The following is a 15383-nucleotide window of genomic DNA, read 5'->3' on the forward strand; positions in this document are numbered from 1 at the left end:
GAAGGGAAGATTCCCCTGAGGTGAACGGAACGTTTAGAACACCTCTCCCCAAATCCAGCTACCTCGCTGTTAACCGAGGCTTGAGAGTCCTCTCCTCCCCTTCGGGGACACCTAAAAGCGACGCCGCCGCGGTTCCGGGTTACGCGCTGGAGCTCGGCGCGTGGCGGCCCTGGCGAATCCAAGCCCGGAGTCCCGGGCCTCCTCCCGCCCATGGGGGAGGGCCAAAAGAAAATAGGCACCAATCGGGATGTACACTTGGAAGACGTTTACCCTCTGGGCCAATAGTAAGGAGGAGGGCGGGGCCGAGGGGGCCGTACGCTCTTCGGGTTTAAATCTGGGCGGCCGGGCGGTTAACGCCAGCTTGGGCGCGTTTGCGGGTCGTGCGCCTGCGCGAGCTGTGGGACGCTAACGGAAACCTGCGGTACTAAGCTAGCGGGGCGGCGGGACTCGGTGCGGCCGATGGACGTCCGCTGGACCGGTAAGCGGGCAAAAGCTGAGAGAGATGGTGCACTGGCTCCCTAGGGCCGCCCGCCCGCCCACAGCTGTGGAGAGGTCAGGTTCTGAGTAGCGCGGCATTGGAGTTTCCCTCCCCTGGGTGCCGGTTTCCCCAGGGCGCCGTACGGAGCCTTGACGCTCCCGCCGAGCCCAGGTGTGCGGCCTGCGGAGGCACGTGTGAGCGGCGCCGTGCGTGCCCCCAGCGCGTTCGACCCCTCAAGGTCATGATGTGCACCAGCTGCCGGTCTACTGCCAGCCCGGCGCCCGCAGCGGCGAGCACCCTCGTGGTCGCCGCTCTGCGAGGTGGACGGGGCCGAGGGGCCTGTGGGCGGCGGGACCGGTGCCCGCGGGCAGCCGGCTTCCCCGGAGGCCGTGAGCGTCTGAGACGATAACCACGCCCCGGGCCAGCTGGTGCAGTCTCTGGTCTTTGTTGTCGTCGTGAAGGGAGAAAAGTCTTCTCCCCCTCTAGTTTCACCTTTTGTGAACTTCCGGATGTCACAGTGCGAGAAGCGCTTTCCCTAATGAGTTAGGATAGCGTGTAAAATTGAAGAATCCTATAGTCCTGCCCCAGAATGAAGAAAGAAAAACAACTTTTTTTTTCTGGTTATAAAAAGTATACAATCTCAGTATTTGTAGAAATAAATCCAAGCACTGTTAAGTACATATTTAAAAAGGAAGAAAATACTCGAGATTCCATCAGCCACAGATCAAAAAAAAAAAAAATCAGTGTTGATATTTGGGTTTACTTAAGATGTATTCATTATGAGTATATATTTACATGATTGGTAAATGTATTTGTTTTATATAATTGTGTATTTTGAATATAACAAAGTATATTCATTTAAAAAGCAGATTATGCCTTATTTAGTCCCTAATAGTTTAGGAATAAGTGATTTGATCCATGCCAAATGTAGATATGCATTATCATTAAAAAAAAAATCTTTATTTGGCTGCACCTGGTCTTAGTTGTGGCACGCGGGATCTTCATTGTGGCATGCGAACTCTTAGTAGCGTCCTCTGGGATCTAGTTACCCGACCAGGGCTGGAACCCAGGCCCCCTGCATTGGGTGCGCAGTCTTAGCCACTGAACCACCAGGGAAGTCCCTGCATTATCATTTTTAATGGGTGCATGGTATTTCTTGCTATGGCTCTACTATACCACGTATTATTTAACCTATCCCCTAATGATGGACATTTGTTTTTCCAATTTCTTCATCAACAGAAAATAGCATGGTAGTGGTTACTTGTACATGTACATGTTTGCATTCTTGTCCAGTTTATCTCCTTAGAATAATTTCTTGGAAACGTTTTGTGGCTTAGAAATTATGGTACATTTTAAATTCTGATTCATAATGCCAAAGTGCCCTCTAGAAAAACTGTCATCTCCCCTCCACACCCTCCTCCAACACATAGAACACAGTGTAAGAGTACTTATTTCTCCACACTCCAGCCAGCACTGGGTACTGAAAAGTCTTACCAATCTAGAAGCATAGCTTAATGTTTTTATTTGCATTATTAATGAGGTGAAACATCTTTTTCTATGTTTATTAGTCATTATTTCTTCAGTAAATCACCTGTCTTTTTCCTATTCTGCTGGTGTTTGTACCTTTTAATAGCTTTCTAATAGGAATTTGAATTAGTGATTTTGAACCTGTTACAGTATTTCCACTAGTTTGCTGTCTCTTTGGATTATGGTTGTCTTTTTTAGGGTGTTTTGTTTTCTTTTGTTCTAATACTTTTGTTCTTGAAGCTGCATGCTTTCCTTCCGAGAGGTAGAGAAATTTGTTCTAAATCTGCAATAGCCTCCCAGGAAAGTTTAGAATCTAACTAGTGATCCAGCCCTGCTATTCCAATTTAAAATCCTTCCCCTCCACCCTCAAGATCCTTTCACTTGCAACTAGGTAAACATGGGACACTGAATTGCTTAAGATTTTGACCAGAAGGTACTGTTGGGTATTTTGGTCAATATCATCTGTATTTATCTACAAAATACAAGCTGTGCTAGCTTCTATGTGAAAGTTTCCCCCTAAGTAAGGAGAAAGGATTATCAGGTCTTTATATTAAAAAGAGAAAAAACTGACAGCTACTTGTGGACCTTATTAAATTTTATATTTTATTATTTGCAAGCACCTATCTTCTTCATACATTCGAGAAAGAAAAAGTGTGCAATAATTTAACTGCAAAGAAAACATGTTAATCATAGTATAGTATACTACACATGCCATAAAAAAAAAAATCTCTTTGGCCCTTAGTATTGGAATTCTTCCAGCCCATTCCAGCCCAGAGTCCTGTTACATTTCTGTCCCTACTTTCCTCTGTTCTGTATTTATCTTTTTAGTAGGTAGTTTTGTATTGCATGAACATTGAAATGAATGGTGTAATACTTCTCACAAAGCACCATTTAATTTATATATATAATATATATACTTATATATTACATATATAATATATATAAAAGCATATATATATAAAATCTCATTTAAACTTCACAACCTGTTGAAATAATTCCTTCCATTTTTCCAGTGAAGAAAGAAAAAGCTAAGCCCTACTTTACTCCTCATATTCATTTAGTCCCTACCATCGGTCTGACTCTGGAATTTATACAACGTATTATACAATACAGATAAATGAAGTCATTCTTCAAAGTTACATTTTGGGACTTCTGATTTGCTTCATCTATGATGATTGTTCTGAGTTTTTCTGTGGTAACTACCAAAAGTAATGTCATTAGATCCTTATTCTTCTAGATTTGATAATATAACCTAGTTAACCTTGAAAGGATTTCATTTAAGATCAAAGACCCTGGACTTCCCTGGTGGCGCAGTGGTTAAGGACATGGGTTCGATCCCTGGTCTAGGAAGATCCCGCATGCCGCGGAGCAGCTAAGCCCGTGTGCCACAACTACTGAGCCCGCAAGCCACAGCTACTGGGCCCGCGCACCTAGGGCCCGTGCTCCACAACAAGAGAAGCCACCACAGTAAGAAGCACACGCACTGCAACGAAGAGTAGCCCCCGCTCGCCGCAACTAGAGAAAGCCTGCATGCAGCAACGAAGACCCGATGCAGCCAAAAATAAATAAAATTAAAAAAAAAAGATCAAAGACCCTGATCCTCTCTTTTGCTTCTATAGAATCTGCTAAGCATGGATGTGTTTTTTTGGGGGTTTTTTTTGTTGTTGTTGCGGTACGCGGGCCTCTCACTGTTGTGGCCTCTCCCGTTGCGGAGCACAGGCTCCGGACGCGCAGGCTCAGCGGCCATGGCTCACGGGCCCAGCCGCTCCGCGGCATGTGGGATCTTCCCGGACCGGGGCACGAACCCGTGTCCCCTGCATCGGCAGGCGGACTCTCAACCACTGCACCACCAGGGAAGCCCTAAGCATGGCATTTTAGTTAGTGCTTTTTGTCCCATGTATCATTTCTTTATAGTTGACTTTTTTTTTTGAGTGATTCCCTAAACTCTGTTCTTTTCTAGGTTTTCCTTTGACTTGAAAACTAATGCCAGTGAAAGTACATTGAAATAAGGTAGGAACCTGAAAAAAATAAAATGCTTTGGTTTGTCTTTACATGTTTAAGTGGGGATATTTTGCTATGCTCAGTGATTACGCTATCTTTACATCAAAATTAAAGGAGAAAGCAGTCATATTTTAAGGACATTTAGGGTATTATGAAATGTTGGCAGATCAATCCCAAAAACCGATGACGTGATTCAAACTCCAGAAGACCTGGATCGTACAATTGGCAATTTAGAAGAATCTTACTTTGTCCAGCTATTTCCCCATCTCTAAAATGGGGCTCTTTTCTGGTTCCTACTCTGCTAGAATGTAAAAGCTATTGTGTCTTCTTGCTCTTCAAAACTACAGGGTCACTTCACTTCCTTATACTACTTTATTTCCTAAACTTGGAACTCTTTCAGTGAAGTCTTCTTTCTGCGGCCCATCCACTACTGAGCATCACTGTACTATTTCTGTTAGTATTGTTTCTAATTGTCCCATCTATTATTATATTTTACCTAGCAGCTTGAGGGTATAAATCATATTTGTATACCTGGAATTTTGAATATAGGTAGGAACAAACTAATTATTTGTTGGCAGGTAAATAAAACTTTGGATCTCATATAGTATATAGTATTATATCATAAATGTGGACTAGCAATACACTCTGCTGTGATGAAAATTGTTACTATTGTGCAGAAGGTCTGAGTTCATTTACTTTGATGTTTATTGTTTTAATTGCTATAAAGGATAATGTATTATTTAAGAGAACTTTAAACTCTTCTGAATGAATATTGGTGTTTATAAGTCACATTTTGAGGGTTACTTATCAACTTTGAGAACAAGCAAAGCCCCACCTCATTTTCCTGTCCTAGTGTGTGTCTCCAGAATGTGCTTCAATCTGTAATGTAGGAGTTATCCTGAAAGGTCCCTGCTTTGAGCCTCACACTCACTCAACCACGAAGTCCTGTTGCTTCTCCTTTCTTACTCTCAAATTCACCTACTTGTCTCCGTTCCCCTTTCTGCAAATCTAGTCTAGGCCGTCATCATCTATTTCCTTGATTGCTCCAACAGCCTCTTAATTGGTCCCACTGTCTTGCCCTCTTGCAATGCACAGTAAACCCAGAGCAATATTTTTCCTACACAATTCTGGCTCTTAATTTTTTTTTCCAGTGGCCTCTCAAGATAAAATTTAAACTTTTTTAGGAAGGCCTACAAGGCTCTAAAACATGACCCTTGCTTACCTTTCCTAACTGTGCTATTGTTACTCTGAAGTTACTGTATTTACAGTTATCTGAATGCAAATGCTGTAACCTTTAACCTTTCATACAGCTGCATCTTCTGCCTTAAACACAATTAAAGCTCTGCTACTTTATCCCCACTTTAATTGACTCCCACTTGTTCTGCAAGATTTAGCTTGTATGTCTCCTCTTTATAAGAGCTTTCCTTAAACCACTAGGCCAGGGATTGGTAAACTGCATGGCCTGTTTTTATATGGCCCGTGGGCTAAGAGTTTTCTCTGCATGTGTAAAATGTTAAAAAGGACTCTGCAACAGAGACAATTTGTGGCTCACACGGCACTAGACTGATAAGCTTCATAAGAGATGCTGTGCCTTACCCACGTGGGTCATTTTCAGGTATCTTGCCTGGCACTAAACCAGTTAATCAAATATATAACTTACTAAGATTTGTATTTTTAATTTTTGACACTTGGGCAAGCTCTTTATGAGAATTGAGATGAGTAGTAAATATCTCATTTGTTTTCAAGAAGGACAGCACAACAAATCAGACACTTGCAGGATCTGGCTTTAATGAATTGGAACAAAAGGCACAGGTTTCCAGGTGTATGTAAATATACGTCCATTTTAAAATTGCTTTTTGCTTCTTCCATCTCTAATTCTCTTGGACAGGAATGAAAGAATGTTTAAATTCTTTCTTATTCAAGCAAGAACTTCTTTAGCCTAATGGTGTTTTGTTGCCTCCTAGATCTTGGTGAGTTCTCTATGGTTAAATGATGCTTTTAATTTCTGTATCAACACAAACTCTCTTTGTTGGTTTCTCCAAAAGAGTATTTTCTTCTAGTGTGTCATTACAGTCCCTTTTGGCTTTTGTTTCTTCGTCATGGAATAAATGTGGGTGCTCAATGCGTCCCCTACGTACAAAATGCTGGATCCGGGATTCTAATCCTTGGCATTTCGGACGATCCATTAGGGGCTTATAAGTGCGCATTTTCACCCCTTCTACAAAGGCACTGGTCTGCTTTATGATAGAGGGCTGAACATTTCTCCATTCTGTCACTCCATCCATCTTTGGTCCTATAATGTATACAATCAAGCATTACACGGATACTTTACCACAAGAGAATCACCTCCAAACTTTATGTGAATCTCCCTCCCCCATAACCCTGTATAACTTTGGTTCCCTGTCATACCTGTCCTACAGGGTACCGCAACAGAGTCCAGTCCTTGTAGCATACTATACAACATCTGAGTTTTAACAGCATGATTAGCCCATAGCTGCTGAAGGTGGGTAACATTGAACTCCTGAACTTCCCGGTCATAGATCCACTCAATATTTTCAAACTTACAGTCATACAAGACTAAAGGAAATTCTACAGCCATACTAGAGAGAAAGAGAGAAGAAACAGAGTATGAGAATACACAGCAGCCATCCAACAATTCTTAAAAAACAGGATTAGTTGGGTTAAAAGGAGGGGGAAAACTTTGTCAATATTGAGTATCTAATAGTTAAGAAAATAAAACACCATCCCTAACCTTGAACAACTTTATAATTAAAAAAAGAAAAAGGCAGCAAACCATGGATCAACTAGTTAGGCCTGGTCTACATTAAATTTCAGTGGTAACAAGTCACCTAGAAGTGAGCTGACTCGGCCCCACCATAATGCTATAAAATTATTTAAGGGGCCTGGTCCAAACACCAGTTTCTTACTAAAGGGATAGAACAGTAACAGAAGAAAATTAAACGATACCACTCCCTGCTACATGTTCATAACGTTCTACAAGTTAAGAGTAAATGCTTCATGAAGGCAGAATCAGAGACTTAGTTATTTAGACAATGGTGGGGAGAGGAAGCATATTTTAAAATATATTCTTACATATCTCAGGGCAATAGCTGTTTTATTTTGGGGGTCTGGGTGTTTCCTTGTTTCATTTTTTTAAACTTACCTGTATTGAGGCTTCTGGGGATTTTTCTCTATGTTCAGCAGCTCATCAATAACCTCTGGCTTCTCCATTCCTTGGCCAATCAGAAAAAGGATAGCCATCATACAGCGGACTTGATGGTAAAGGAATGCCTGGCCAATCACTTCAAACTGACATAACTGAAAGGGTTCTTGCCATCTCTCCTCAGCCAGGCTCTGGCCTACTAGCTGCACTTGAGCAGACAGAATAGTCCTCTGAAAATTAATCACCCCGTTGGCTACATCCATTTTACATAAGTTCCTAAAATCATGTGTGCCAACGTACTTCTGAGCTGCATTGTTCATGGTTACAATGTCTAAGTCAGCACAAGGGAAGAAATAGCGGTAGGTCCTCTCAAGACAGCTGAACCTAGCACTGAAGCTAGGTTCTACGGGAGCCCAGGCCAGTACACGGATGTCTGGAGGGAGCACCCGATTGAGAATGTGGGTATAACGGATCTCTATAGCCGCATCGTTGACTTCATCTTTTAAATTAAAATCCTCTGAATCCTTGCCCTTTGGAAAGTGAGAACGTAGGTCAAGAGAAATCACCTGTGGAATTAGAGAAAGATATTGTTTTACAGATACAAATAATCTGAATCCTCAGTATGTACACCTAGAATATATTGGTATTGCTCGCTTTGTGGAACAGTACAATGGCCCTTACCTGTCCAAAGGCGCTAACTCCTTTGTCTGTTCGCCCACACCGGTGATAGTTGGATGTCTGTCTGTTTTCTACTAGTCGAGTCTTGGTTAGAGCCTCAAACAGTTTCTCTTCTATTGTATTGTTTGTGTTTTCCTGACTGGCAAAGCCCTGATATCCCCAGCCCAGATAGGCTATCTTTAGGGCTACGTGTCTTCGACCGTGAGCGCTGAAATCAAATGCACGCTTAGCTTTTACAGCTCCTGAAGAATTTTCTCTAACGCTTGAGTCCTTGTTGTTGGCCTGTTCTTTTTTAAGTCTCTGTACCTCCTGCTCCAGTTCTTGCACTCTTTTTAGGAGTTTCTCAGTCTGGATTCTTTCTATGTCATTTTCAGCCATGTTAAGACAACCTCAGGAATAAACAAATCATAGAGATCCACCCTATCTGAAAAGAGAGTAAAGAGGTACAATTTTAGTGCTGATTGCTTTGGTGATGTCACTATCATTCCATTATGTTCAAATAGTATCTAAGATTTAATTTGATGCCTAAAGGATATGGACTTTTGATTCTGCCCAGGGATATAAGCATTAGCTTTATTATGGGTTGATCATCCAGCTATCATTCTTTTCCATCCTGTCTGGCCAATTCACAGTGGGATCGGGAAGGCAGCATCAAAAAAATATTCAGCTAGCATTGTTAAGAGTAGTCAGAATTTACGGAATACGTAGATTTCATTTCTCTCTTCTTCATGAGCTGAGATGACTGAGGACGGATGTTATTGATATTTTTTTTCCCTAAAACATTTCCTTTTGACTTCTCATTATATTTGTCCCATCTTTCCAATCATAAGATCTGTTTATATGCAATATTTATGTCTACTCCAAGTTTCTATTGCTTTCCAATATTTCAGGTAAAATTAGTGGCTTGTATGTTCTATCTAATACTCAGTTCCGTCTTAAAGGTGGTACAATAAGAGCTGGCTTGATGGAAGAAACTTGTCAGTGATTGTACTTCATATTGGAAGTAGAATCTGGAGTCAAGATTTTCCTACTTTAAGCAGTTTTGATGGCAGAAAGAAGGTAATTAAGCATCAAGATCTTTAAGTCAAATTTAATGCATGTCCTGATAAAAGATTTCTGTACCTCTAGCAGTTAAGTCACTCTAGATAATATAATTTAGATATCAGTGTTGAAATTCCTGGCATATAGCAATAATCTGAGGACAACTGTACTATATCTATAATACTGGGACAGTACTAGACAATCTTTGACTGATGGTTACTTTAGTTAAAGAATATCATCTCCACATCTGTTCTAAGGCTGACTAGGTTATCTAAGTCTAGGTAGCTCATTTAGGTTTTTGCTCTTTGAGTTTCTGTATCTATGATGGATGAAAAGTTTAAATGTAAAAAATGAAACTATAAAAGTACTAGAAGAAAACATGAGATAACTTTCTTATAATCTTGTTGAAGTAGGAAAGGGATTTATAAGTAAGGCACTGTAGAAACCCAGAAACTGTAGAAAACCAAAAAAATGTGACTACCTAAAAATATGTTTCTACCAGCAAAAAGTCAGAAGGTAAATAACAAACTGGCAAGAAAAATGTAAAGGTGGTATGTATTCCATGAATATATAAATCAGTTTTAATATAAAGATCAACAAGAAAAAAATCCAACAACCTGAGAGGTAAATGAAAACAAGCATTTCATACAAAAGGGAGAAAAAGCTTGTAAATGTATGAAAAGATGCTGAAATTTACTCAATTTAAATAAATGCCAATTTATATGAGAAGTATTTTCTTTACCAAACTGACTGCAAAGAGGAGAGGGTTTGATAATATACCACCTTGGAGAGAGGAAGGAGAAGCAAGATCTGGAATCACACTCAGTACAACTTCTTCAGAGGGCACCTAGCAACAGCTATCAAAATTGAGCACACACATACCTTTTGACCCACCTATTCCATTTCTAGAAATTTAATGTACACATATGCTTGCACAAGTATGTAAAAACTTACAAGATATTTGTTGTAACATTCGTTTTTAAGAACAAAAGACTAAGTCTAAAATCAGTCAGGGACAGGATGAATAAATTATGGTACATCCATACACTGGAATTCCATGTACCTTTAAACAAAATGAAGTATGTCTACATGTACTGAAACAGCTGGATCACCAAGACTATCTTTAAGGTTTAGAAGAGTTGTATAATATGTTCCTTTATGGTATAAAAGTGCATATGAATACGGAAAATTACTGGAGAAATTATAAGAAGCTGCCTTTGAGAGTGAAACTTGGTTTGGGTGGTGTGAGGTGGGGAGTCCTTGCTTTAAACTACATGTATATGTATTAGTTTTTCAGCTTAAGAAGAAAAATAGTAGAGACACAGGAAATACTGGGCAGTAGATACCTATTCTAGATCCAGTCAGGAAACTGGCATTGGGTATTTGACTGGTTGGTTTGGGTACTAAAAGTTAATTCAGTGACAGGCTGTTGGGATGAACATAGTTAGCTTGGCAGCTGAAGCCGTGTTATTTCTTAAGCATAAGGAGTGTATGCATTTATATTACTGCTTTTGTGATGGTTTTTTGAATTAAATCACTCTCATGGTTAAAAGCAAGGACTCTGAATCCAGACTGCCTGAGTTAAAATTCCAGCTCCACCACTTACTAGCTGTGTAACCTTGGGCCGTTTGATCTCTCAATGCCTCATGTTACTCATCTGTGAAAAGGGGATACTAAGAGTACCTATCCCACAGTTGTGAGGATTACACGAATTTAATAAATTTAATAATTTAATAAATTATTAATAAATAAATTAATAAATTAATTTATTTAATTAATTTATTTAATAAATTTAATTTATTAAATTTATTTAATAAATTTAATAAATTTAATAATTTAATAAATTTAATAAATGTGAAGCACGAAAAACAGTGCTGGGTACATAAAGTGTCCCTCTAAGTACAAGTTACATGATGTACGTTAAGTACGTATCATTAGTCTCTTGAGCTTTTCTCATGCCTGAACTCACCTATCCTAGGAGCTACTAAAGATGGCAAGACTACCAGGCAGTAAAAGTGGGAGTGAATAAGAAGAGAGTGGAAACGAAAGCGGTCAATAAACTCTCGAGTTGGGTTAATGCCCCTCCAAAGTGCTCCCATACTGCCCGTACTAATCTGTATTTTACTATATACTTAACTGTTCTACTTATGACTGCCTTAGCCATTCTTTCTCCATTTCACTGCTATAAAATAGTACACAAGAAGGGAATGAACGATTTTTGGGCTGGAAATTTATTACTGGAAAACTGATTGGTGTTTTCTCTTGCAGAAGGTCCTACAGTGTAGGGGAAGCAGTGGAGGAACTTGTGGGACCTGATGGACAAAAATGGGCCAATATGGATCCAGAAGAACGAATGTTAGCAGCTGCTACAGCTTTTACCCATATCTGTGCAGGGCAGGGTGAGGGAGATGTCAGGAGAGCAGCCCAGTCCATCCCATATGATCCCTACAGTAAAGCCTCAGTAACCCCAGGAAAGCGACATGCTCTTCCCGTGCAATTGCATTACCCACATACAGAAAGCAATGCCTCTTCAGAAGCAGTCTCAGAGGCCTCCCAAAGACTCCGAAAGCCCGTGATGAAGAGAAAGGTGCTGCGTCGAAAGCCAGGTGGGGAAGTAATAGTGACGGATGAGTCGATCATCAGTGAATCGGAGTCTGGTACAGAAAGTGACATGGATGTCTGGGACTTAAGACAAAGGCTGATGAATCTGCAGTTCCAGGATGACAGGGAATCTCCAGTTGATATTTCACAAAAATTTAGTCTACCACGTGAATACCAAGGAATTTCTCAAGATCAGCTCATCTGCTGTCTACGAAGAGAAGAAATGGGCCCTCCAGCCTTTGAACAAGACCTGATCGTTGCCAGCCGACCCAAGTCCTTTATTCTCCCAAGGCTGGACCTGTTGAGCCGAAACCGGGGCAAGGTAGACCGGGTAGCCCGCTACTTTGAGTATAAACGAGACTGGGACTCGATGCGGTTACCTGGTGAAGATCACAGGAAGGAATTACGCTGGGGTGTCCGAGAACAGATGCTTTGTCGTGCAGAACACCAATCCAAGCCTCAGCACATATATGTTCCAAACAATTACCTAGTACCAACTGAGAAGAAACGATCTGCCCTTCGTTGGGGTGTTCGTTGTGACCTTGCAAATGGTGTGATGCCCAAGAAGCCTCCCTTCCCTCTTTCTCCTTCTTAAGTCCTTTTTTTTTTTTTTTAACCTGTCTCTCCTTTCACAGCATTGTTTGGGATAACCTGGTTCTTAACCTCTCTCCTTTTACTTAAATAGAAACAACTCAAAAGACCATGGAACACAGAGTAAGGACTTCACCCATCACTGGTCTTTCCTAGGTGTATGTCACGTTCATATCGGATACCACTTAACTTCCAAATTACCACTCATATCTAGCAATTGAAAGAGGAATCATGCCAGAAAAAGAAAAACAGACCTGGTCTTTCTGTTTTGTCAGAGTAGTAAGCAAAGCCAGCACTATTTCTGGTATAAACTTGTTACCTTTGGCTAGTGTGAGTTGCTGTTTTTATGAGTGTGTTTTTAAAGTTGCTGGGCAGTAAGCAACTGCCCAAAATTAAAGAATTTTGGAAATTTGTGAATTTGACCTTATTTTAACTTAAATACTTCCCAAAGATGATCTCAAACCTAGGTTATGATTTTGCTTCCAAGCATACTCCCCATCGTACTCTCACCACCTAAATAATGAGAGCCAGAGGGAATGAACAAAAACCTGCCCTTTACACACAATCCTAAAGGAGGAAAGGTAACAGCGTAGATAACCTTAGTTACTAAAGGAATATAGTAAATCCAGCTGTTTTAATAATTTTTAACAGATGCTCAATAACAGCACTGTGACATGCAAGATTCTAATCCAAGTTTTGTTTCAGAATTATTTCAGCAATATATTGCCCTCCATTTGTTACTTACAGAATGCCATAGTTTTTATAATTTGCCACTAAGATTTTCTTAGAAATTATGCCTGTCACTTGAAGGCTATTCCCACTCTGCAACAGAACTTCAAACTCCTAGCAGCTGGAACCAGATAGAGAGATAATAACCAAAATTAATCTGGTCTATTAGGGTACAGACCAAATCACTAATTTAGCTCACCTGAACTTGGATCTATTTGTTCCTGATACTTCTGGTCCAAAAACACCTAAAATCTGGAGGTTGTCAGTTTTAGCATTTAAGCCAGAAGAGTGACAGCAGAAATAGCTTGCTTGTTCTAGGAAAACACAGCTGTGTAACAAAAATGAATGACCTTGACCATTACTATCTGCTAAAATACATTTTCTCCGTAATATTTAAGCGACATCATTCACTCACCCAGTTCCACTGTTAGGCATTCATCAGGCAAAGTAAGAATCAGTGACTCAAAGATATATGTAGGATACATTCACTGCAAATACGTAAAAACTGCAAACTACCCAACAACAGTGAATAATTAAACGTTATACTATTAGTTACTGGAAATCTATGGTAAGCTAATATAAAAATGCAAATTAGGTCAAACAAGTTGCAAACTGTACCGTACAATCTCAGTCATACTGCACACGCAAGGCACAAAGAAAGATCAACACACCTAACTCTAGGTGGTGGGATTAAAGGTAGTTTTTATTTAAACCTCTCTTTTTTTAAAAGTTAAAAGCCACATGGCACTTTTTACATACAAATTACAGCAAAACAATGGTTTACATCTTCATATCTCAAAGCCCAATATTACCGGATCAAAAAATTTCCGAAGTGATTATCTAGTTCAACCCCTTATATAACCGAAAAACTAGTCCAAAGGAGTTAAGCGAGTAATAAGACATTTTGGGTAAAAGAGGACTCCTGACGGGTGAAGCACAGTGGTTCCCAAACAGTCATGTAATACCTGGAGGCGGGCCACCAAATTACCACAAAGGAATTTCGTGCGTGCGCTAAGCATTGACTGTAAACATTAAAACAGCCGTCGCTAGACTTTCAATGTATTTTTTGAGGTTAAAAAGGTTTAGTCTCGAAAATATTTGTAACCAGTGGAAGTAGTAGAAAGAGCATTCCCCATGATAAACTTTTAAACCAAAGAAGGAAGCAGGGGTAATAGCCAAAGGATTAGGAAACACGCACTATGATCACTAATACTGGAAAGTAATCCCCCGATTTGAAAATCGTTGCCACGCCTGCCCACCCCACATACTACTGGGATCCCGACCTCTACTAATATTTCGTTTTATGAGCAAACAAAATTCTAACTGAGGAAGAAGAGATTACACTCCGCAGTCCCAGGGCCCTCAAGGAATCGAATTAAATAAGCTCCTACTGCTGCACGTTTCTGACAAGTGCTCCAAGAAGCACCAGACACAAAAACACGGTCTTTAGCGAGTTCCCATTTCCATGCTCTAAAGAGCGCTTTCCTGAAAAGATCAAGGTATGGGAACAGGGGCTTAGAGGGAAAGAGAGAAACGTCCATCTGATGGTCCATCTGTCCGTTCCCCTTGGAAGAACCCAGAAAATAACCCACCCCAAAGCCCCCACATTTACCTTCCGGTCGTCGGCCACGCAGCTTTTCTCGAGACAGGAAGCTGTCCCTTTGCGTTTTCTACGCGCGCGTCCGGGGCCTCATGGGAAATGTAGTACATCTTCATGGGAAATGTAGTTCTAAGAGCCGGGAGTGCAGGCTTGACGCTGAAATCTGCCTAATGTTTTCTAATCTAGTCACCAATTGTCCACCTCCAACAAAACAGAATCTGGGTCCTGCGGTAGGAGAAGAATAAAAGGATAATTTCTAGTGCGCTAAAATAATAGAAAACTAAAATTAAAGAACTTGGTCTGATTTTATTCGTACTTAAATTAGTAGAAAGTTATCATTGAGAGTCAAAAACATTTACAATTAGAATCCACATGGAAAGGCTGAAAAGGAATGTGATAATCTCAAAACAGACGACTGAGGTGTCCGAGAGTGACCGAACAGGGATGGGGAGTCTTGCTTCAGCACCACGGAGAGATCATAACTAGGTTTTGTTTGCGCGTTTTTCTAGAGATGCTGATCGAAACCGCAAGATTCCAGTTAGAAAACTGACGGGGGTGGGGGGTGGGGTGGGGATCTGGTTCTTTTGTCCAAATTTAGCAGTCATTAGTGCACAGAATCTATCCCGGACTATGCAGGTGAAGGTAGCAGGTGAAGGTTGTACCGAAAGGGAAACCGTTTTCTCCGGATTGCTTTACCAAGAGGCGCGTATCAGAATTAAAATGAAAATAAATCAGTATGTGGAAACATCACAGGTATCTAGTAACAGGGACGATAGAGCTTGAACAACTTTACTTCCTCGCTGCATCTTTCGCATTCGAATTCATTTGTCAGATGAAACTCACCAATTCTGACTCTCCACTTTCCTATGCCATTCACTAGCCTTTCTAACATCCTGCAACGCAGAAGCGGAAATTTCGGGGGGACGCGGGCACAAGAGCTTGAAGCGGGGTGGAGGGGTCCTGCTTCACCACCA

At 40.7% G+C, this 15383-nt stretch overlaps 2 protein-coding genes across 7 annotated transcripts; one reads left to right on the plus strand and one right to left on the minus strand.

Annotated features, from left to right (window-relative positions):
• Positions 1–345: 345 nt before the first annotated feature.
• Positions 346–12468, plus strand: HYLS1 (HYLS1 centriolar and ciliogenesis associated). 5 transcript variants are annotated; one of them, XM_030840591.2, is made up of 4 exons: positions 346–478; positions 3966–4015; positions 8789–8906; positions 11157–12468. In XM_030840591.2, the coding sequence occupies exons 3-4, from the start codon at positions 8893–8895 to the stop codon at positions 12082–12084; spliced, it is 942 nt and encodes a 313-aa protein (XP_030696451.1). In that variant the 5' UTR covers positions 346–478; positions 3966–4015; positions 8789–8892; the 3' UTR covers positions 12085–12468. The 5 variants fall into 5 exon arrangements, with proteins under 5 accessions (XP_030696451.1, XP_030696485.1, XP_030696459.1 ...); XM_030840599.3 differs by having other exon boundaries at positions 450–552; XM_070046214.1 differs by lacking the exon at positions 346–478 and adding an exon at positions 532–649.
• PUS3 (pseudouridine synthase 3) lies at positions 5774–14463 on the minus strand. 2 transcript variants are annotated; one of them, XM_030840584.2, is made up of 5 exons: positions 14422–14463; positions 7851–8271; positions 7170–7735; positions 6416–6606; positions 5774–6299 (listed from the first exon to the last, which is right to left on the minus strand). In XM_030840584.2, exons 2-5 carry the CDS (start codon positions 8223–8225, stop codon positions 5992–5994), a joined length of 1440 nt encoding a protein of 479 aa, XP_030696444.1. In that variant the 5' UTR covers positions 8226–8271; positions 14422–14463; the 3' UTR covers positions 5774–5991. The 2 variants fall into 2 exon arrangements, with proteins under 2 accessions (XP_030696444.1, XP_030696437.1); XM_030840577.3 differs by lacking the exon at positions 14422–14463 and adding an exon at positions 13009–13085.
• Between the last annotated feature and the right edge of the window lie 920 nt (positions 14464–15383).

The sequence above is a fragment of the Globicephala melas genome, chromosome 8 (assembly GCF_963455315.2).
Source record: "Globicephala melas chromosome 8, mGloMel1.2, whole genome shotgun sequence".
Classification (NCBI taxonomy): domain Eukaryota; kingdom Metazoa; phylum Chordata; class Mammalia; order Artiodactyla; family Delphinidae; genus Globicephala; species Globicephala melas.